Source organism: Moschus berezovskii, chromosome 17 (genome assembly GCF_049115385.1).
Source record: "Moschus berezovskii isolate FMDL1 chromosome 17, NW_MosBer_1.0, whole genome shotgun sequence".
NCBI classification, from domain to species: domain Eukaryota; kingdom Metazoa; phylum Chordata; class Mammalia; order Artiodactyla; family Moschidae; genus Moschus; species Moschus berezovskii.
The window spans coordinates 72,823,053-72,847,515 of record NC_142476.1 but is presented as its reverse complement, the minus strand read 5'-3'; the positions used below and the strand labels follow the sequence as shown (position 1 = coordinate 72,847,515).

The 24,463-nt window shown below is 38.4% G+C and overlaps 1 protein-coding gene across 1 annotated transcript in view; it reads right to left on the bottom strand.

Annotated features, from left to right (window-relative positions):
• The window catches only part of USH2A (usherin), a 969,245-nt gene extending 946,820 nt beyond the window's left edge, over positions 1-22,425 (bottom strand). Inside the window, exons 1-2 of the mRNA XM_055419911.2 lie at positions 21,941-22,425; positions 18,197-18,362 (exon numbers count right to left, since the gene is read on the bottom strand). Of these exons, the coding sequence (XP_055275886.2) occupies positions 18,197-18,362; positions 21,941-22,425 (651 nt within the window). The remainder of the gene's footprint in view (positions 1-18,196; positions 18,363-21,940) is intronic.
• Between the last annotated feature and the right edge of the window lie 2,038 nt (positions 22,426-24,463).

Here is a 24,463-nt window from a genome sequence, read left to right as displayed (position 1 = left end):
TGCTGAAGAAGCCGAAGTTGAATGGTTCTATGAAGACCTACAAGACCTTCTAGAACTAACACCCCAAAAAGATGTCCTTTTCATTATAGGGGACTGGAATGCAAAAGTTGGAAGTCAAGAAACACGTGGGATAACAGGCAAATTTGGCCTTGGAATACAGAATGAAGGAGGGCAAAGTCTAATAGAGTTTTGCCAAGAGAACACACTAGTCATAGCAAACGCCCTCTTCCAACAACACAAGAGAAGACTTTACACATGGACATCACCAGATGGTCAACACCAAAATCAGACTGATTATATTCTTTGCAGTCAGAGATGGAGAAGCTCTATACAGTTAGCAAAAACAAGACCGGGAGCTGACTGTGGCTCAGATCATGAACTCCTTATTGCAAAATTCAGACTTAAATTGAAGAAAGTAGGGGAAAAAAAGTAGACCATTCAGATATGACCTAAATCAAATCCCTTATGATTATACAGTGGAAGTGAGAAATAGATTTAAGGGACTAGATCTGATAGATAGAGTGCCTGATGAACTATGGACAGAGGTTCATGACATTGTAGAAGAGACAGGGATCAAGACCATCCCCATGGAAAAGAAATGCAAAAAAGCAAAATGGCTGTCTGGGGAGGCCTTACAAATAGCTGTGAAAAGAAGAGAAGCGAAAAGCAAAGGAGAAAAGGAAAGTTATAAGCATCTGAATGCAGAGTTCCAAGAATAGCAAGGAGAGATAAGAAAGGCTTCCTCAGCGATGAATGCAAAGAAATAGAGGAAAACAACAGAATAGGAAAGACTAGAGATTTTTTCAAGAAAATTAGTGATACCAAGGGAACATTTCATGCAAAGATGGGCTCGATAAAGGACAGAATGGTATGGACCTAACAGAAGCAGAAGATATTAAGAAGAGGTGGCAAGAATACACAGAAGAACTGTACAAAAAAGAGCTTCATGACCCGGCTAATCATGATGGTGTGATCACTCACCTAGAGCCAGACATTTCAGAATGTGAAGTCAAGTGGGCCTTAGAAAGCATCATTACGAACAAAGCTAGTGGAGGTGATGGAATTCCAGTTGAGCTATTCCAAATCTTGAAAGATGATGCTGTGACAGTGCTGCACTCAATATGCCAGCAAATTTGGAAAACTCAGCAGTGGCAACAAGACTGGAAAAGGTCAGTCTTCATTCCAATCCCAAAGAAAGGGAATGCCAAAGAATGCTCAAACTACTGCACAATTGCACTCATCTCACATGCTAGTAAAGTCATGCTCAAAATTCTCCAAGCCAGGCTTTGGCAACACGTGAACCGTGAACTTCCAGATGTTCAAGCTGGACGAACCAGAGATCAAATTGCCAACATCTGCTGGATCATGGAAAAAGCAAGAGAGTTCCAGAAAAACATCTATTTCTGCTTCATTGACTATGCCAAAGCCTTTGACTGTGTGGATCACAATAAACTGTGGAAAATTCTGAAAGAGATGGGAATGCCAGACCACCTGACCTGCCTCTTGAGAAACCTATATGAAGGTTAGGAAGCAACAGTTAGAACTGGACATGGAACAACAGACTGGTTCCAAATAGGAAAAGGAGTACGTCAAGGCTGTATATTGTCACCTTGTTTATTTAACTTATATGCAGAGTACATCATGAGGAACGCTGGGCTAGAAGAAGCACAAGCTGGAATCAAGATTGCTGGGAGAAATATCAATAACCTCAGACATGCAGATGACACCACCCTTATGGCAGAAAGTGAAAAGGAACTCAAAAGCCTCTTGATGAAAGTGAAAGAGGAGAGTGAAAAGGTTGGCTTGAAGCTCAACATTCAGAAAACGAAGATCACGGCATCTGGTCCCATCACTTCATGGGAAATAGATGGGGAAACAGTGGAAACAGTGTCAGACTTTATTTTTTTGGGCTCCAAAATCACTGAGGATGCTGATTGCCACCATGAAATTAAAAGACGCTTACTCCTTGGAAGGAAAGTTATGACCAACCTAGATAGCATATTAAAAAGCAGAGACATTACTTTGCCAACCAAGGTCCGTCTAGTCAAGGCTATGGTTTTTCCAGTGGTCATGTATGGATGTGAAAGTTAGACTGTGAAGAAAGCTGAGAGCTGAAGAATTGATGCTTCTGAACTGTGGTATTGGAGAAGACTCTTGAGAGTCCCTTGGACTGCAAGGAGATCCAACCAATCCATTCTAAAGGAGATCAGTCCTGGATGTTCATTGGAAGGACTGATTGTAAAGCTGAAACTCCAATACTTTGGCTACCTCATGCGGCGAGTTGACTTACTGGAAAACACTCTGATGCTGGGAGGGATTGGGGGCAGGAGGAGAGGGGACAACAGAGAATGAGATGGCTGGATGGCATCACCGACTCGATGGACATGAGTTTGAGTGAACTCCGGGAGTTGGTGATAGACAAGGAGGCCTGGCGTGCTGTCATGGGGTCGCAAGGAGTCGGACACGACTGAGCGATTGAACTGAACTGAACTGAAAGGGACCTAAATGGAAGTGAAACTTCTATACTTCAACAGAAGGGACAAAACATCAATGTCAGTAGACTGTGATAAGTTAACTATATATACTGTAACACCTAAGTTACTAAAAACACTATAAAAGAAGATACATCAAAAATGTCATAAATAAAAGTGAATTCTAGAATGTGCTCAAGTAACCTACAGCAAAGTAAGGAGAAAATTTTTAAAAAATAGAAAACAAATGACAAAATTGCAGACATAACTCTATCATATGATTAAGCTTAGATGTAAATACACCAAATAAATTGCAAAGATTGGTAGAGTGGATTAAAAGATAATATATAGATAATCAATATGTATGGAGAATATATAAATACACACACGTTATACATACACACACACACACACAATAACAAGCTACACAACAGTAGAATAGACATTAATTTTAAGTGCTCACAGAACATCCACCAAGAACATTGGGCCATTTTTTAAAAATTCAAGAAAATTTAAAGAACTGAAATCAAATAGTGCTTTTTTTCTGACCACAATGTATTTAAATGGAAATCAATACCAGAAACATCATTTTTTTAAATCTTCAAAAGCTCAGAAATTAGACAACATAACTGGAATTCATGCATCAAAGAGGAAGTCTCAATAGAAATAAAAATAAATAGAACTGAATACAAATGAACATACTAAAATATCTGACACAGCTAAAATGGTACAAAAATCAATATTTACAGCACTGAATTACACATTAAATTACAGCAGAAAGCCTACTGCTTACATTTAAGAATAGAAAGGTCTAGAAATATTAATCTGAGTTTCTACCTCAAGAAACCCCAGAAAAAGAGCAAAATAAGTGCAAACTGTTAGGTAGTTAGAATAGGAAAAAGGAGTCTAGAATGGCAGTGGCTAAAAGACAAATAAGGGAAAAGCCAAGAAAACAGAACCAAGGAAGGTCCCAAGTGAGAACCTCAGGTAAAACAAACAGTCCTCCTGGCTAGCCCAATTTTCATAGGGCAGGCTCAGGGGGAGGAGAAAAAAACATATAAAAACAGGAGCCAAAATTGGGCCAGGGGGCTTCTCTTCTTTTGGGTCAGCTTGCCCTCACGCCTCAAGGATGTATTTTCCTTTGCTTGCTAAATAAAACTGAGCTGTAACATGGAGTTGTAACACTGGTCTGTACAAGGAATGTATACAGGGCTGTAACACTGTGTAACCATCCGTCACTTCAAATTTTTGTTGCAATGAGACAGAACCGAGGAAATTACACATTCCCCCGACAAAACCAACCAAATGGAAAGAAATAATAAATATAAAAGCAGAAATCAATGAAATTGAGGAAAGGTAAACATTAGAGAAAAGTCAAGGAAACAAGAATTTGGTTTTTCAAAAATATCCATTAAACTGATGAACTTCCAGCAAGACTGACAGTTATCAGAAGAGAGAAGTTACAAATAATATCAAGAATGAAATAAGTGATGTCACTTTAGATCCCATAACCAGTTAAATGATAAGTGATAATGAAAAATAAATAATATTAAAATCACAAATTCAATTCACTTAAAATAGACTAGTTCTCTGAAAACCACAAACTACCTAAAATCAGCCGAGATAAAAATATACAATCCAAATCAAAGAAATTCAACTTAAATAAAAAGCTTCAACAATGAAATCTCCGAACAGCTTCACTATACCTGGAGTTGTCTACCAAACATTTAAGAAAGAACTAACACTAATTTTACATAATCTATTTCTGAAAACAGAATAGGGGGGAACACTTCTGAACTCATTTCATGAGGATAGCTTTAACCTAACAGTAAAATATAGCACAAGAAAGGAAAATTATGGATGAATACAGCTCACAAACATAGATGGAAAAATCTTAAGAATACTAGTAAATCAAATCAAGCAGCATAGATAAAGAATCATCACGACCTAGTTGAATTTATTTCAGATACGTAAAGTTGGTTCAACATTTGAAAATCAGCCAGTGATCAACCACTTTAAAAGGCTAAAGAAGAAAAATATCAATTGATGTAGACAAGGTCTTTAACAACATCCAACACTCACTATGATGAAAATTTTTAGTAAATCAGCAATAAAGGGAAATTCCCTCAACATGATAGCTAATATTATACTTACTGGTGAAAAACTGAATCCTTTCTCCCTAAGATAAGGAACAAAGCAAAGATGTTTGGCATTATCACTCTTATACAACATAAAACTAAAAATTCTAGCTATTGCAACAAAGAAAAAAAAAATCATACTGATTGGAAAGAAACTACTCCTAATTGCAGACAACATGATTGTCTATGTAGAAAATCCCAACAAATTACAAAATAATTTTCAGAACTAATAAGTTGAGTTTTTAAATACAGAATTAAGCCCCCTAAATTAATAAGGTTTCTATATACTAACAAAAATATGTGGGAACTAAAATTTAAAACCTGATCAACTTCAATCACTTCAAAGAAAATTAAACACTTATGAATCAACTTAGCAAAACACACACAGGATTTGTATGCTCAAAATTACAAAATGCCTATTAAAAATTCAAAGATTTAAATAGTTTATCATGTTCATTTATTAGAAGATTCAGCATCGTAAAAGATGGTAATTCTCCCCAAGTTGATCTATAGATGTAATGAAATTCCTACCCAAACCCCAATGTATGTTGTCTATACTTGGTTCAGTTCAGTTCAGTTCAGTTCAGTTGCTTAGTCGTGTCCTACTCTTTGCGACCCCATGAATCACAGCACGCCAGGCCTCCCTGTCCATCAAAAACTCCCGGAGTTCACTCAGACTCATGTTCATCGAGTCGGTGATGCCATCCAGCCATCTCATTCTCTGTCATCCCCGTCTCCTCCCGCCCCCAATCCCTCCCAGCATCAGAGTGTTTTCCAGTGAGTCAACTCGTCGCATGAGGTGGCCAAAGTATTGCAGTTTCAGCTTTAGCATCAGTCCTTCCAATGAACACCCAGGATTGATCTCCTTTAGAATGGCCTGGTTGGATCTCCTTGCAGTCCAAGGGACTTTCAAGAGTCTTCTCCAGCACCGCAGTTCAAAAGTATCAATTCTTTGGCGATCAGCTTTCTTCACAGTCCAACTCTCACATCCATACATGACCACAGGAAAAACCATAGCCTTGACTAGACGGACCTTTGTTGGCAAAGTAATGTCTCTGCTTTTTAATATGCTATCTAGGTTGGTCATAACTTTCCTTCCAAGGAGTAAGTGTCTTTTAATTTCCTGGCTGCAATCAGCATCTGCAGTGATTTTGGAGCCCAAAAAAATACACACAGGTAAGTTATTCTAAAATTTATATGAGAAGGCACAAGCCCTGCTGCTGCTGCTGCTGCTAAGTCGCTTCAGTCGCGTCCAACTCTGTGCAACCCCATAGACGGCAGCCCACCAGGCTCCCCCATTCCTGGGATTCTCCAGGCAAGAACACTGGAGTGGGTTGCCATTTCCTTCTCCAATGCATGAAAGTGAAAAGGGAAAGGGAAGTCGATCAGTCATGTCCGACTCTTAGCGACCCCATGGACCGCAGCCTACCAGACTGCTCCATCCATGGAATTTTCCAGGCAAGAGTACTGAAGTGGGTTTCCATTGCCTTCTCCAGGCACAAGCCCTAAAAATATGTTTAAAAAATTAAATCTGTGGTGAAGTAAGACACAAGGTGGGTATGTTTATAAAAGGGGAGCTCAGGGTAACCTTATGGTAATGGAACTGTTCTTTATCTCGATTATGATGGAGCCACAAATCTACATATGTGATAATATTGTATGGAACTACACACACAAGGGCTTCTCAGGTGGCTCAGTGGCAAAGAATCTACCTGCCAATGCAGAAGATTCAGGTTCGATCCCCGGGTTGGGAAGATTAAGGAAATGACAATCCACTACAGTATTCTTGCCTGAGAAATTCCATGGACAGAGGAACCTGGTGGGCTATAGTCTATGGGGGTCACAAAAGAGTCAGACATGACTTAGCGACTACACAACAACAACACACACACAAACAAGTACAAGAAAAATGGGAAATCTAAATAAAATGGGTGAATTAGAACAATGTCAGTATCCTGGCTCTGATATTATACTATAGTTTTGCAAGGTATTACTGGGGATAACGGATACTTGGGATCTTTCAGTATTATTTCTCATGAATGCTTACAAATATACAATTATCTCCAAATAAGTTAATTAAACATAAAGAAGCACTATCTAGACAGGATCTCTCCAAGTTTAGTGCTCCTCAGTTTTCAGAATTTCTGGGGTCTCACTTCTCTTTGATATTTATAAAAGCCTTTTCCCATGAACTTTGAGGTTTTCTGCCTGAAACTGTTAGAGGTGTTTTAGGGGATTAAATAATAATGGCCACCATTTGTCCCAGTACATATTCCCACAGAACTCATCTTATTTCTAGCTCACTTGTTTTTTTCTTCTAGCTACCTCTCATTCAACTCAAACATTGAACCCAATTCTTATCTATAGATTCCCTAAAGTGCCAACCCCTCCCGCAAATAGCTAGCTATAATTGACTTGGGGCAAATAACTACACCACCACAAGGGATTTGCATCCCAGAAAACATCTTAAAATTGCATACTACATACCCATAATCTAGGTTTTCTTGGTCAACCCCACCACAGTGAAATTGGCATGGACTGAGTCTCCTCTAATGAGCTTTGGACTCTGGCTCTCCTCCCCTCCCCCCACCCTCAACTTGACTACCTTCTGACCTTCTCCCTTCTTTTCTTTTCCCTTTCTCTCCTTAAACTGAGAATCATGAAAACTAATCATAAACCAAAGAATCCAACTATTTTTTCTACTTCTAGAATATACAATTTTTTCTGAGATTATTTCATGTAATCTTTAGAAAGTAAAATGAAGCTGCTTTTCCTAATATGCTTACTATGTATATATAAATACACACACACATATAAATACACAAACATGACTGAGCAACTAAGCACACAATTATATACATTTTATTATGTATACGTAATTTTTAAATATCACTTTTCTCTGTTGTAGTTAGATAATGGGAAGACTAGCATAACCATTAAAGCCTTTTCATTCTTGGGAAAGTTTTTATAATTTGACTAATCCTTCTTTGGCTCAGAGATATCTAAACTGGTATCTTGAACATATGCTCTTATTATGTATCCAGAACAATACAGCTGCTTGGAATATTTTTGAAGGTTGCATTTTAGAGAGAGAAATACCAGGGGAAATTGTATGGGAAAATAAAACTATTCAAGGCCATGTTTAAATAAAGTCATATTCTCTATTCCATTACCAAGCGATACATACCATAGGCCAAATTCTGCCCTAGGTTATATGCACGCTGCTCTTTCTGACTTTAGTGGGAACTGTTCATGTATAACTGAAGGCTTCAGTTAGCCCTGTGGGCACAGAAATGCCTACCCTCAAAAGAAGCAAAAATTATCTGTCTTACTATATTTGGCTTTTAGATGAAAGTGATATAATATAAATGACAATTCTATTAGATAATATAGGTTTTAAAAAGCACTACCATCAAATTTTAACCATTAAAAATTTGACAGAATTACCATAGTGGCATTTGCAAGACCAGAGATTGTTCAAACAGATAAGTAGACGCTGGAAAATACTTTTTGTTGCAATTTTCGATTTTAGTAGTATACGGAATAATGTGCACTATAATATTTGTATGTATTTTCCTTCTGTATATATCATGCATTTTATAGCTATTGGCTCAGAGTCAACCATTTTCTGGCAAGAAAAATTGCTAAATTTTTCAAATAGCAGTTTCTAAATTTAAATGTTAATTTATCCATGGTTTGCTTTAGATTTTGATTAGAGGCGTTTTCAGAGGAAAGATTTTACTTAACTTAAATTTTTGCTATGAAATATTAGACTGATAACATTCAGACTTGTAAAGTCTAAACGCTGCAATGAGAGGCATGATGATCTTTTTGCACATATTAACTAGACAAATATTTTCTTTTGATGTATACATGTATATTGTGTATATACTAAGGTAAATAACAGTTATGAAACACAATGGATTAGAAGCAGGTGACAAAACATGGGTTGCCTCTCAGAGGGAGAAACAAAATAAAAATAAAAAATTCATAGCCCTATGTAAACCTCTAAGCCACTTTTTCCAGCCTTCTTTATTTAATACATGATATATTTCTTTCTAAGAAACTCAGACCCCTCTTACCCTTACAAACATCTTATGCTATTCTCATGTCCCAGGAATTGCTCACCCATTCCTGGTATATAGACTTCCTTCCTCCTCTTCTCTACCTAGGTAAAAAAGCCTAGTTTCCTTTAAGAGTTAGATCCTACGTTCTTTATGCATCTTTCCTAACAAACCTGAATTGCAGTAGGCCATTTCCTACCTTAAATTCTGATTATTATACATTTTGTAATCCATCAAGGAAGGAAGGAAAGGAAGAAACAATACTTGGGCCCCACCTCAGAGCAACGAAGACACGCTGGAGTGTTAACATCTGAATATTTTTGAAAGTTTCTCAGTGATGCTAATGGAGAAGGCAATGGCAACCCACTCCAGTACTCTTGCCTGGAAAATCCCATGGGTGGAGGAGCCTGGTAGGCTGCAGTCCATGTGGTCACGAAGAGTCGGACACGACTGAGCAACTTCACTTTCCCTTTTCACTTTCATGCACTGGAGGAGGAAATGGCAACCCACTCCAGTGTTCTTGCCTGGAGAATCCCAGGGGTGGGGGAGCCTGGTGGGGCTGCCGTCTATGCTGAAGCGAATTAGCAGCAGTAGCAGCAATGATGCTAATGATTTCTAGAGTTAAGAATTACTCCTCTGAGCTGCAGTCTAGCTTGTAAGTACTGAATATCAAAAACAGAATTCTCTTCCAATGTATCTCTTTGAACAAATGAAACTATTATTCATACAATCATCCAAAAGCCAATAATCTGAGATTTATAAACATCTCCCTTTACCTTAACCTCTACTCTCTTTCAATCAACAAGTCCTTTGATTTTAATTCCTAAATAGATTTTAAAGCTGACCCCTTCTCTGTGTATCTATTATTGAAAATATAGTTCAAGGTATACTTATATCTCACCTGGACTCTAAGGGTAATTTAACAATCTTTTTTTCTTGTCCTCATATAAATTTTTCTTCTTCACTGCAACCAACATCTGCCCAGGCCACATATTTTCCTTCCTTCCCCAACTTCTTCCGTCTCCCCCTGTTTCCTATATAAAGTATTTCAATAGAGTCCCCTTGAAAAAAATTTAACATGACCACAATGATCTTTAAAACATAGTATCTTTCAGTGGCTCTGGCTTCATTTTGCATGCTGCACTCCACCCCCGCACTGGCCTTTTAGTATCTCCTCATGAGACGAGTTGACTCACTGGAAAAGACTCTGATGCTGGGAAAGGTTGGGGGCGGGAGGAGAAGGGGACGACGGAGAATGAGATGGCTGGATGGCATCACCGATTCTGTGGACATGAGTTTGAGTGAACTCCGGGAGTTGGTGATGGACAGGGAGGCCTGGCGTGCTGTGATTCATGGGGTCGCGGAGAGTCGGACACGACTGAGCGACTGAACTGAACTGAACTGAACTGATGCAACAGAGTCCCTTTTACAAAAGGGCATTTGCACTATGTGCTACGCATGTATGGAATGTTCTTCTCTATTCCGGTTGCCTAGTTCAGTTCCATATGTTCTTTTGAATACATGCTGCTGCTAAGTCACTTCAGTCGTGTCCGACTCTGTGTGACCCCATAGACGGAAGCCCACCAGGCTCCCCCATCCCTGGGATTCTCCAGGCAAGAACACTGGAGTGGGTTGCCATTTCCTTCTCCAGTGTATGAAAGTGAAAAGTGAAAGTGAAGTCGCTCAGTCGTGTCCGACCCTTAGCGACCCCACGGACTGCAGCCCACCAGGCTCCTCCATCCATGGGATTTTCTAGGCAAGAGTACTGGAGTGGCACTATCAGTTAAATTGCAACAATCCCAAAAAAGACAGATTAAAGTCCTAACCCCTGTGACTGTTAATATGACCTTATTTTGGAATAGTCTTTGTGGATATAATCCAGTTAAGATGAAGTCATACTGAATTAGGATGGACGCTAACCCAGCATGACTGGTGTCCTTATAAAAAGAGAAGACGCTGACACACAATGGAGAAAATGGTCATGTGATGTTGGAGGCAGAGATGAGAGCAATGCATCTAAAAACTAAGGACTGCTGGGAAACATGAGAGGCAGCAAGTAAGGCTATGCCTTTATAGATTTCAGAAAGAGCATGGTCTTGCAGATACCTTGATTTCAAACTTCTGCCGGAAGAGAATACACTTTTGTTGTTTTAAGCTACTCAGTGTGTGGTTTTTAGGGAAAGCCCAGAAAACTAATACACACATCTAATACAGTTTCCTCAAAGTAAGCCTTTCTTAACTTCAGAGATTTGATCAAATTGTCCTTCAGATGATCCCACAGAACTTATCACAGTCATAACTTGGCTTTCATTGGTGTGATTATTTGTCTTTTCTTTCTAATAAACTGTAAGCTCCATCACAGCAGACTGTAAAGTATCACCACTTCATCAGACATTTTTTTCTTTACATGTCACATTTATGGTAGAAGTTAAATAGTCTGGGTTTATCTTTGTTCCCAATTGTCATGGGTATCTAACATTTCAAGGAGTTACATCATTTTCCTAGGGTTGCACAAATTAAGATATCAAGAATTGAACTTTGCCTTTTTACTAAATATGATATTTTAAAGTCTCATGCAAAGAGAAAAATTAATTTTTACTTGGATGGTTTTACCTTTTTCTAATAAGGTGGTAAAAATTCTGCCTTATTTTTACTGTATTGTCACAGGGCTTGGTTCTGTATGTCATGGATCAGGTGACCAGGGAAGGTTAAGTAGAATATTCTTTCTTTAGTCCACCATGGTCTTTCGTGACTGTTATAAACCATGGAGATACTGAGAACATAAAATTACATTATATTATGCATTAAGCCACCTGTATCACTGAGAGTATAATCGTAAAAATATATTGATTTTAATTATTTGTACAAATCATGTAAATATGTGAAGCATTACAAACATTGACATTACAAATATGTACAAACATGTATGAAAATTAATTTATATTTACTTTGCAAATATGTCTTTTCAGTTCTTGGTTTTTGTCAAGGAGACATTTAGAGAATTCTGATACTCCTCGTACTTCTGATGCAAGTACTCCTTCTATCTTTACAGTGATCTAGGTTCATAGCAATTCATTATTTTTTAGGTAAAGGTCAGGGAAACATGAGATTTTAAATTCAGGCAGGAAGTTTAACCTTGGCAAGGCTCCTTTTTTAATCCAGTACAACTAACTAGTGCTCAATAATCACAGCTTTTATTATCATCATTTTTAACTGAGTATTCTGAAAAGCTTTGTTAAATTCTATTGATCTTTGTTTCAAATGACAAACTATTCCACTAACTTGGGTGATATTCAACTGACTAGACACAACAGAAGTCTTTCATATACATGTAAATAATTACAGTTTAAAGCAATAAAAAGTATTAAAGGAACCATATGGATTGAGATTCCCTTCTGGTAGGAGTTGAGGTGGTGCTCCCAGGAGAATCCCAGTACACAGAGCTTCCTGAAATGAATGAAGAAGGTTCCATGAGGTTGCAAGGACAGTTTACGTTCCCTCAATCAATAGAGACATGGAAATACCTTTATAAAGTGTGCACATGGGCATACACTCCAGAGATTAATTGAGAGAGTTGGTTTATCTATTCTAACAAATGTTGGTTAAATTGCATTTTATTTTTCTCCAGAACCATCAATAGTTTCCCTTTTTCAGATTGAATACATAAATCAAAAGAACATATTTCATGAACAAACTATGATTATGAAACTCCTATTCTTCATCTATTGATCCCAGAAACTTTATTTACCCATGCATTTTTTTCCCTTCTCTGTATTAGATTAGAACTGCTCTTTTTCACATTATTGTAGCTAGGACCATCTGTGGCTCTTGACTTGTCAGTGTTTCAAGGAGTCCTCAAAATAGCATAGATGTCCTGAAAAATTCATTGCTAAACCAATTCTTGCTTCCACACTTGCAGTATTTCATCAGCTTCTAATTATAGAATACTACTACATTTCAGCATAATTATTAAAGGGTCACTAATGATTCTTTGATGCTATTAGTCTTATAAAATATGTAGAACTATTTAAGGGAAAACTGTTCTCATAGGAAACTCTGAGGTTTTACTTTTAAATGATACACAACAGAATGTCAATGTCCTTCCAAGCTGCTTTACTCACGAAGCCCTAACAAACTGCTGAAGTAAAATCCTTTTACATATTTTAAAACTTAAAAAAAAAGAAAATCCAAAGAGATCTCTTAAAATAACCATAACATGCTGATACAATATGAAAACGAAGCTTTAAAAAATCTGCTAATGTTATCAGTGTTCCCCATTCGATAATAAAAAGTCTGAATTGATTTTTTTCCAGTTTTAGTACAAAAAATATGACATAACGAATTTCAGCTTGATATAATTTGAAATAGCCAATATATTAAACCCCAAAGTAAAATTTAAATTGGCAATCATGTCAGATCAAGTCCCTGAATGAATATTAATTTAAAAACTAATCATTTTCAAACAGGTTGAAGCTTCAAAATGCTAGTTCTTGAATAAAAGCTGTTAGATCCATTACAGTAATATCAGGCATTTTTTTGTTTAGGAAAATAGACCTCCAAAATTTGGAATGTCTGACTCTTCCTAGCACCATTTTTTTGCCCAGGGATTTAATTATTTAAAACTCATTTTTTTTTTATATTTGGGAAATTAGAATTCTGATTTTACTGATGGAAAGCTGACACTAAGTGAACTTTCTGAGGTAAGGTGTAAGGCCAGATTGGTTAATTAATTTTATGTCACTGTGTCTAGGTAAGTTAAATTCTGGTTTCTGAGCCAAATCCATGAGTAAAGGTATTTTAATTTTATAGACACACACATGCATGCATATACCATGTAAATTAATTGATTGTGGCCATATTGGAGGATGAGTAAAGACATACATATACACATTAACTACAGACTTGCAATTTTAAACTTAACTTAGCCAGATTCTGATTGCAGCCATGAAATTAAAAGACGCTTACTCCTTGGAAGGAAAGTTATGACCAACCTAGATAGCATATTAAAAAGCAGAGACATTACTTTGCCAACAAAGGTCCATCTAGTCAAGGCTATGGTTTTTCCCATGGTCATGTATGGATGTGAGAGTTGGACTGTGAAGAAAGCTGATCGCCGAAGAATTGATGCTTTTGAACTGTGGTGCTGGAGAAGACTCGAGAGTCCCTTGGACTACAAGGAGATCCAACCAGTCCATTCTAAAGGAGATCAATCCTGGGTGTTCATTGGAAGGACTGATGCTAAAGCTGAAACTGCAATACTTTGGCCACCTCATGCGACGAGTTGACTCACTGGAAAAGACTCTGATGCTGGGAAAGGTTGGGGGTGGGAGGAGACGGGGACGACAGAGAATGAGATAGCTGGATGGCATCACCGAGTCTGTGGACATGAGTTTGAGTGAACTCCGGGAGCTGGTGATGGACAGGGAGGCCTGGCGTGCTGTGATTCATGGGGTCGGGGAGAGTCGGACACGACTGAGTGACTGAACTGACCTGAACTGAAGCCAGATTATCAAGTATGTGTTCTATCCTATGCCCAGCATGATGGAGGCCCTGATCCCCAAATCAAACAGAATTTCAATGCACTAGATAATAAGGCAACAGAGAATAAGTTACATTTCCCATTTAAAATATATTCTTTGCAGTTAAATAGTGAAAGAGTTACAAGTTGCACTTGTCCATATCTTGGCCAAGAAGTCTACCAAAAACATTGCTGTGTAAATTACAGACCACAGGGGGAAGCAGGGGAAAAAGCATAAACCCAAGCATCACTTGAGGAGCTGGCTGTGTCACTTAACCACGTCTGTCCAGACAACCCTCCACAAATGAACAGCTTCCCACACTTCTTTTCAACAGAGAATTCCAGGAAGCCTTGTTTCGCACATCTAGTCCAATCCTCTTATCACATAAGAAAACTGAGCTAAGTATATTTGTTAAGACTACTGAGTAGCATTACCTGAGTCAGATTTCTCTTACCTGTTATTCTTCCCACTTCTTTTTGTATCACTTTTTAGGAAAGTGATTCTTTATTGAGCATCTATAATATAATTTTATAAGTATCTTAATATCTTAAATGTATTAGAAGTGAGAAGTGAAGGTGTTAATCGCTCAGGCATGTCCAACTCTTTGCAACCCTGCCAGGCTCCTCTGTCCATGGAATTCTCTAAGCAAGAATACTGGAGTGGGTAGCCATTCCCTGCTCCAGGGGATCTTTCTGATACAAGGATCAAACTCAGGCCTCCCTCATTGCAGGCAGGTTCTTTACTGTCTGAGCCACCAGGGAAGCCCAAATGTATTCAGACTTGTGTCCAATTTAAAGGAACATTATGCAGATCTCCAGTTTAAATTACTGCTCTTTAATTTTTATTTGAATGAATACAGATCTCCAAAATGCTGGGTATCCCCATATCTATCAATAAATATCAGATGAATAAAACCCAATCTGCATGATTTTTTCTGCTTTATGACTGTTTTGTTCTGTAGTTTTAATGTAAAATGTAGAATAGGGATTTTTTTTTTTAAAGTAAAAATAAATAAATAAAAGAAGAGCACAAATTGGAAAGGACAAGTTTTCTCTTGATAGTCAAATAGTTATGAAATAAAGGTGTCTCATTAAATCATAAGTACTTTACCCTTTCTTGAAAGAAGGCGAGGATTTAAAGATTTATAAAGAAATTTTGCCTAAACTAGGAAGTGACTCATATTTGACATGTATTGAAATGATAATGCTGATTTCAATAGGCACTCTAAGAGCATCTGACTCCTAGGGGAGTAATTCAGTCATGGTTACCTCTTCAGTTTTAGATTTTTAAACTTTCTTTGTAAAGCTTTTAATGTACTACTGCCTGCCAAAACATGGCACAGTTTCACAGGTAAGGCAATATAAAGGCAAGTAAAAAGCATTTGTTCATCATTACTGATACAAAACTATGCAACAAATAAATATACTCATTCAATATCTTTTGTAGAGTCCACTTATTCAGTGGTTTCTATTTCCATATTTTTATAACCCAATTCTGGTTCTGGTACACTGGCAGCAGGCAGAATGGACAAGATATATAATAAGTCTTGTATCTGCTAACTACTGAATAAATGAGAGGCAAGCATAGACAGACTGAATCCATCATTGCGATAGACATCAGATGTGACCTACCTTTTTGCAGGTCCTTTCAACCCTGATGGCATGGAAACCCCCTGCTCCCTGCCAACTGAATTTGCTAAACTCATATACTACCAAAAAGCAGAGTAGATAAGCCTAACGTGCTGATTGAAGATCACTTTGCCAATACCCTCCTATGGAAATTAATCATTTCCTCTCTGTGTTCAATCACCTCTCTGTGTTTCTATTTTAAATGTCCTTTTTAAGGCTTTTAATGCAATGCAGCACACATGCATAGCAGAATTTCAGTTACAATCAGACCAAACAAAGATATGTTTAAAGTGTATTTAAATCCTTAATAATAGTATCTACGCTGAAAGCTGATCGCTGAAGAATTGATGCTTTTGAACTGTGGTGCTGGAGAAGACTCTTGAAAGTCCCTTGGACTGCAAGGAGATCCAACCAGTCCATTCTAAAGGAGATTAATCCTGGGTGTTCATTGGAAGGACTGATGCTAAAGCTGAAACTCCAATACTTTGGCCACCTCATGCGAAGAATTGACTCAGTGGAAAAGACTCTGATGCTGGGAGGGATTGGGGGCGGGAGGAGAAGGGGACGACAGAGAATGAGATGGCTGGATGGCATCACCGACTCGATGGACATGAGTTTGAGTGTACTCCGGGAGTTTTTGATGGACAGGGAGGCCTGGCGTGCTGTGATTCATGGGGTCACAAAGAGTCAGACACGACTGAGCGACTGAATTGAACTGACACTGAAATAGACTTTAAAATCCAAATAACAATTCTCAAGACACTTTAAGTGGAACCTGGAACCCCTTGCAACAGTGCTTGAGTAAACGAGTGAAAGTCGCTCAGTCGTATCTGACTCTTTGTGACCCCATGGACTATACAGTCCATGGAATTCTCCAGGCCAGAATACTGGAGTAGGTAGCTTTTCCCTTCTCCAGGGGATCTTCCCAACCCAGGGATCAAAACCTGGACAACTTTCTCCTGGAACAACAAAATACAAAGAAACTACTAAAAATAACTGTGTACATGTTCAGTTGGGGCAAATTATGGACAATAAGAGAAGATGAAAAAACCCAAGTGCCTCTTCTGAAGAGCTGAGACCAAAATCAGGGTACTGCACATGCCCCATGCACATAGCATCACCAAAGAGGTAACAGACCACCTAACTCATCTCTCTGGTCTGACCCTGGACCTGTTCCTATTTTCACCACATATAAGGAATCAGCTTGCACCTCACCTCAAAGAGCGAGCAAGGGAAAGTGTTACTTGTTTTTGCTCCCCCCTGCTATAGCAGGGGACCCAGTAAAGACTTGCCTGAATTATTTGTCTGGCCTCTAATCAATTTTTATTAAGGAAGCCAAGAACCATGGTAGAAACATAAGGAAGTCTACCTGCTTCAGAGTTTGGGGGAATGTCCTCTAGTGCAATGGCGTTTGCATGGACCACAATGGGGTGCACCTATGAGAGTATACTCACACTGATGCTCCAATACTTTGGCCACCTGATGCGAAGAACTGACTCATTGGAAAAGACCCTGATGCTGGGAAAGATTGAAGGCAAAAGGGGACAGCAGGGGATGAGATGATTAGACAGCATCACCAGCTCAATGGACATGAATTTGAGCAAACTCCAGGAGATAGTGGAGAACAGAGGTGGGCTGAAGTTCAAGAGGTTGCAGAGTCGGACTGAACAACATGAGAGCATACACTGGGAACTATGGTACACAGTGCCTCTGGTGTAAAAGGCAAGGGTGACTTTAGAGTGCACTGGACCCTTCCAGAGCCCTCAAGAAACCAAAGAATAAACGGTCTATTCCCGAGAACCATAAAATAGCAGTCATCTCACAGTTATCTCAGCCTTTAGCAACTTCTAAGGCAAATACAAACTGTTGTTGACAACTAAAGTAATCATATAACACCTTTTGAGTGCCTGATGTGTAAAGTTCATTAGTTCTAAGGTCAGCATTTTAAATGCAACAGTCAAATTGTATTCATATCATAACAGACTACCTAGAAAAGATAGCCATAAAATCCAGGCCAAGGTCTTAATACTGCATGACTATTAAAATTAGTATTAGACAGCAAAAGAGCTGTTACACATTTTTAAATAAAATATACTAAGCAAATAAAACAAAACTTTCCTGAGGATATTACTCCAAATGGCACTGTCCTAAGCATCTGCAGACATTTCACTGCAATTTTGAGGTGGAAATACTGGAATTTCAAAAGACACATCATTAGGTCATTTAAATACCGTTTTTCTTTAGTTGTCACTTACTAATACTTAAGATCTGAAAGGTAGTGTTTCACATCTTATGGGAAGATGCCATTTAAAGGGAAAAAAAGGAAGATAGATCCTTGTGCTTAACCAAATGTTAAATATTTTTTATTTTACTCACCTGCACACTAAGATGAATCCATTTCTTCACAAGAATTCTCCCAAGTGTCATTACTTTTATTGGAGGCTGCAAACCATTTACTGTGCGGTAATAAAATATGGTCTCTTTCTCAGATATTGTAAGTTTGAATACAATCTGCCCATCCACTGTCTTTTCTGTAACACACCTTGGGAAGCAACCAGAAAAGAGAAAAGGTCAGTTTACAACCAAAGGACAGGCTATGACATTGTCCAGTGATGGTGGTGCAACAGATCCCAAACTCTAATCAAAGGCCACAAAGAACAAGTACCTGAAGGTCATCATATTCAGGGCAAGCTTTCTTTCAATTAAGACCCTTTAATTTCAATAAAGATAGAATTCTTATTTACAGTACATCTGCTAGAACCTTCACTCCCTTTATTAGAGATTCATGGTGGCAGCTCAAGTGGTTGAATCATCCTGCAAAACCAATATTTAGCCTTTTGGCTCATTAGTTCCTCTGCCATTTCTTTTATAGGAAGCGGCACAATATACCATATTCTGCTTGGCTATTGAGCCACCAGAGCAAATCATTTTCTCCTCCTTTTTTTTTTTTTTAATGTAAAGATAGTTTAGTGTCCATAGAAGGCTCTAAACTGCTAGCCCTGAAGTCAGAATCGCTCTATTTAATTCCCATGATGAAATGGAGAATGGACAACTATAGTCTTTATTTAGCTCATCATCAACTGGCCAGAAGCCAAAGCCAGTGTCTGTAAGAGGACTGCCCAGCTCGCCATGACCACAAAGCCCAACTGGGGCACTGAGATCATGGTAATGATCTGGGATGAAAGGTCATGGAATCTTCTAAAAATACAGTGAAATATTTTGATAAAACAGAATAATTTTCAGAAAATTAACTGTCAGGCCAGTTATCAAAACATGTTATTTTTAAAAATCACTTATATCCTGATTACAACAGCACTATTTTCTCGTCCCTTTAAATAGACATGTTTTATGTTTTCTATATTCTCTGATTTATGTTTAGTATAAGTGATTTTATTTCACACTAATTACATCATTGCATGTGCCTTAGCCACCCTGTACCCACTGAGAAGAAACAGATATGAACTTGAGCCCATTTCTAATTACATTTCAATCTAGCAGTTCAACTTTTGCAGAAGAGAGAAGAATCTCCTAAGGAAATTAGTCCCCCAAATCTGCTATTTAAAGAGAAATATCATGAACATTAAGCACAAATATCTCCTCCAAGTAACTAGCTATTTAAGATGCTCATCAGCCTGCATCTCACAGCCAAGAACTCAAGGAGGTGGTATATCCCAAGGTGGAGAAGATCATCACGTCCCAGAGGAGTACGGATTCTTTCCTTCACCCAGTTGTCTCTTACTCAGCTCAGACATCTCCAAGATAATGTCTGATCCTGGAACCCAACATTCTCAAGGTTCTTAAGAGGACTTCCTTGCTGTTCACCTATTGTGCTGCTTTGGAAATAACACCTATCCATCTGTCTTCCTATTCAATCATGAGTTGTCTGACAATAGCAGCATAGCCTGGTATATGCCCCCCCCCACCAAAAAAAAAAATGATGAGTTAGTGATCTGAGTATGAAGAATCAAAGAGGCAAAGGTAAGACTGGCCCAACCCAGAACTATTGCTAAATATGTTTTTAAAACTTTCCTTAAAGGGCACATTTTTCTCACAAATCATTCCTCCTCATTTGCATTCTTTCTTTCTGAGAGTTGAGAGGTGATGATATGATCAGAGAATACTTAACAGTTACTATTTCACTCTCACTTTTTTACTCTATTTTGCACATATATTTGGTGATCAAGTTATGAAAAATATATTTTATATTGGGCAAATAGGTTTAGTTGACATACAGATTTTATATAAAGCGGAGATATGATTTTACAAAAATTCTATTGTGATTCAACTCTTTAGTAGGTGGATATTTCTCAGTCACTGGAATTAAACTTTCTCTCTATTCCTCACTTCTATGTCTTAAACAATCCAAGAAGAGATTGCCTCTATTCGTTTTTCTTGAGTTTAAATCTACAAGTTAGAATTTGACCATTACTCAAGAACGTATTTGCCAAATGCAGGCTTATTTCCCCAAGCTTACTGAAAATGCATTTCTTAATATGTTATTGATTATCTTCCTTGCTATTTTGTTTGCTTGTAAACATACTTGCTTTGGTAGATAATGAATGTGAGAGGAAGGCAGGTAGCAAAATATTTAGGAACTGGATTTATTTTGCTCCTGGATAAACAATAATTGGATAATCCATGTTTTGTTTGTTTTACTTATCTAGTACAAACACCGCGAAATTCCCCAATTCCCACAGGTATTTTAGTTTTGAGAATGGAAACGACCTTGATGCTTGGAACTCTCAAAACCGTAAACCATGTGCTACTGCCTCTATAAATGTTCCTCTGTCTTATTTACACAAAATGATACCAATAGAAGATGAATTTTGTAGAGACATATCCCCTGGAAAAATTTAGAAAAAATAACTTCACCCTAGCCATATTTGTCAAGAGACAATATTTTAAGACTCTTTGGACATTAGTTACATAAACTAAGTAAGTTCGATTTACTGACGTTTCAAACAGTAAGAAAACAGGGTTTTCTTTTAGGGTACATACAGAAACAGAGGTAATGGTTTGAGATGATTTTCACTGCAAATAAAACAAAATGAAAAAATGCCAAGTTTCACTTGGCAAATTAAAACTAAACATCATAGATATTTAAGTCTTATTTGCTTATGAGGTTATAAGACTTTTCTGGTTTGTTTCATGAGTTTTTAGATACTTGGCCAACATCCTCATGCAAAGAAAACATCACAAGGAGAGCCAGAAGCTCTATGGGAAGAAGAAAGATAAGCAAAAAAAAAAGTCTCAAAATTGTCCTATTTATTCTCATTTCCAGATTGGCTTTAAACACTTAAGGAAAACATTGGATATCAGTTTTAGAAACTATTACAGAATGAAAATCAGGTGATTATTAAAAATAACCAAAAATTATTAACGAAGCCCCACACCAAACTCACCAAAGGCATTTCTGATGGGGTCAATAGCATGAACTTTTGACAATCTTTTATGCTTTTCTATATATTTCCTAATGGATGAAGACACCAGGAAGCAAAGGGCCGAAAGCTATCTCTTTTCAGACATGAGATGTCATTCATTTGTTCAACTCATTATTGAACATCTTTCACAATGAGTTAAACAAATATCTCTTCCTAGGAAAACAAGAATGCAGAAACAGTCCCCAGCACTCAGAGAGTTCACTGCCTAATGACAACTGTATACTCTATTAAAGGCAGGTTGCTTATACAAACCTAGACCATGACCTTGAAAGTATACACTATTTGTACTACTAGTCCCCATGCCTTACAACTCACAGTGAGCCTGGCTGAGCCTCTGAAAACTAAGACTAAAGGTTTAGCTAAACTACTGGGGGAAAAAAAATGAGCCAGGTACAAACATGTCTGCCTGCCATGAAATTATTTTAACATACTCTTGAGGTTTCACTTCATTGATGGAAAGAGGAAAAGATGGAAAGATGCACTTTGGGAAAGCATATTTAGGGAAAAAAATATTTGGTCAAATGAAGTTGACCAGAAAAGCCTCATGTAGGAGCTGGTCTTCAATTAGCCTAAATTCCAAAGTGCCTTCATTTCTAGGTTGGAATTCAAGTTGCAATTCCCTTGACTCTAACTGATTTTGCAGGACCTTAGGAAAGCTAACACTCCCTCTGCTACTTACATTACACCTCCTTGCTCAAGTTTCAACCACACAGCTAGAGTAAATGATGCCGCCAGCCTGGGAGCAGGAGGAGAGGCAAAGCAACTCTGGTGATTTCCAAAAATGAAACTTGCAGAATGGTTATGGGAGTTGGGACTCAGGTCACGCTGGTCTCTGGTGATGCAACCCCGGAGGCCTGCTGAGAAGAGGTTTGTGTAGGTGGGGGGCGATGATCGATAAGGGCAATCCTGAACGCAGAGCCGCTGAGGACAGACCTGAAGGCCCTCAGCTGTGGCAGAGCTTTGACAGAAAGTGCTTTGGGTTGGGATTCCGCATGTTGCTTGAGTTGGCACCACCGAAACCTTCTTGAAAGCTGCCACGTTCTCCAGCCTTGGGAACAGGCCCTGAGAGTCAGCCCATGAGATGGAAGCAAAGTAGGCAAAGAGCCATGTTTCAGGGACTGAAAACAAGAGGCCGAAGCCCAGAGAAAGAGCCAGGCAATTCATGTTGACTCAAAAGCATTCTCCTCTGATTCAAGCGTTCCTAAATAAGTCAAAAGGCCGAGGGCACTGGCCAGCAGCACTTTATTGCGGAGTGCTTTAAGTAACGTTGAGATAAATCCATTTTCGGGAAACTGCAGACGTGGTTTCACACGGGGGTAACACCGGAGGCTTCCGTGGTGATGGCGAAGACATGAGTAGCAGCTGGTGTCTGGGAATCAAAAGTAGAGTGTCAAGAAAAATCTGCTGTGTCTCTAAAACTTTAGGTGCAATCTAAGCATGAGGATTCTGAGTCCCTAAGAAACATTATTAAACTTCTTAAAAACATTCTTTAGTATACTGTTTATAGCAAAACACTCATTGGTACCTATCTTCATTGGGCGAATCAAGCACTGGAAAAAGTCCACAGGACAGCCAGTTTGATACACACATATGCACGTATATTTTATTAATATATTTCCCCACACAGCAATTTCAGATTGCTACTCCACCTCAGGGAATTAGCAGCATCCACTCTCCTTCACAAGATAAAGAACTGTATAGATTTCCTTTACACACACACACACAGGATGCAGTTAACGCAAAGCCAACCTGCAGATGTCCCGAATAAAGCTGGCAAAGCACTTTGGGCCTTCCCCCCTCATCCCAGCATGTGCGGCAACTTTAAGCTCACGGTAAAGCTGATTAGAAACCCAACACCATCTGTCCGTCCTATGCCTTAGTATTTAGCAAACGTTTGTGTGTTTCCTCATATGACTATTTGTAGGTTACATATGGACCCCTAATACTGTGTAAGTAATTGTATTGATAAATAAGCTGAGTTACCATTTCTTTATTGCATTTCAACCAGGTCCCTCAGTGTGACAAATGGCTCTTCCCAGGACCGCTGTCCCTGGTTGCCTGGCAACACTACGGTAACCCCCAGAAAGTCTCAGCAAATAGGCCGCAGCAGAAGGACGACTGCAAGGAAGACTTGCGTGCCCAAGTCAGGGATTCTGCACAGCAAACGCTTGGTTACCTGAAACTCAGAGCGCAGTCTGCTGGCTGGCCCGCCTGGAACTGAACTCCCCAAGCCTTCAGCAAGTGCCTCAAGCAGTGGGAGGGACAGGGATGCAGCCAGGCATGCATAATTTTAAAGTAGCAGTGCACCTTATCCTCTAATCCATTTTTTGCCCCTCCCCTTTCCCCCACTTTTATGCACCTCAATCCTTTTAGCCATGTCATCAAAATGATCTGCCATTATCAGACAGTAACATAAGAATTCCTAGTGCTCTTTTTTCTGAGCGACAAATGTACTGATGCTCTAAAAGCTTGCATTCATAAAAGTTTCTGTTGCCCATTCAATGGTCACCGTGTTCTTCACCCCAGAACACCCTCTTCTCAATGTATGAACAGCATCTGATGTGATTTCTAAATGGTGCATTTGAAGGATCAGAAATTTTAATTAAACTACAGAAGCAATAGGACTGCTAACTTTTTTAGCTGCTAGATTAGATATGAATATGTGTGTATTTATGAATGCACAGTTGATGTCAATTCTATGCTGTTTTATTATATCCAAAACTCTCTTCAACCATCTGAGGTATCTCATCCTAAATGAGAAATAGCCTAAAGCAACTACTACTCCTCCATTGTCTTAAAAATGGAATGCTCATTTGGGAAACAACTAGCCAATTTCACTTTTATTTTCTATAAGCTATCCTATTCAGAGAAATGTTTAAAAATGAAAGAAATGATTGTATGGCATTCCTTGTTAGTAAGGCAGCAAGAGACAAAGTCAAAGTGCCATCTCTTAAATTTCCCTTCCAAGAGACTTAAACACAACTCATTTAAATATCAGCTTTACCGATCAGAACTAGGTGCTTCCAGAGGAAATCTTTACCTTTTGTCAAATTATCCTATTCTCTGTCTTGTTGATTAGTATAATCTTTCAAGGGCAATTTTTTTGAATCAAAAAACAAATGCTACTATAAAATCCACTAACATGTAAGAACTTCTGAAAACCTGGAAAAATGTTTGGAAATAAAGGACACAGTGATGTAGA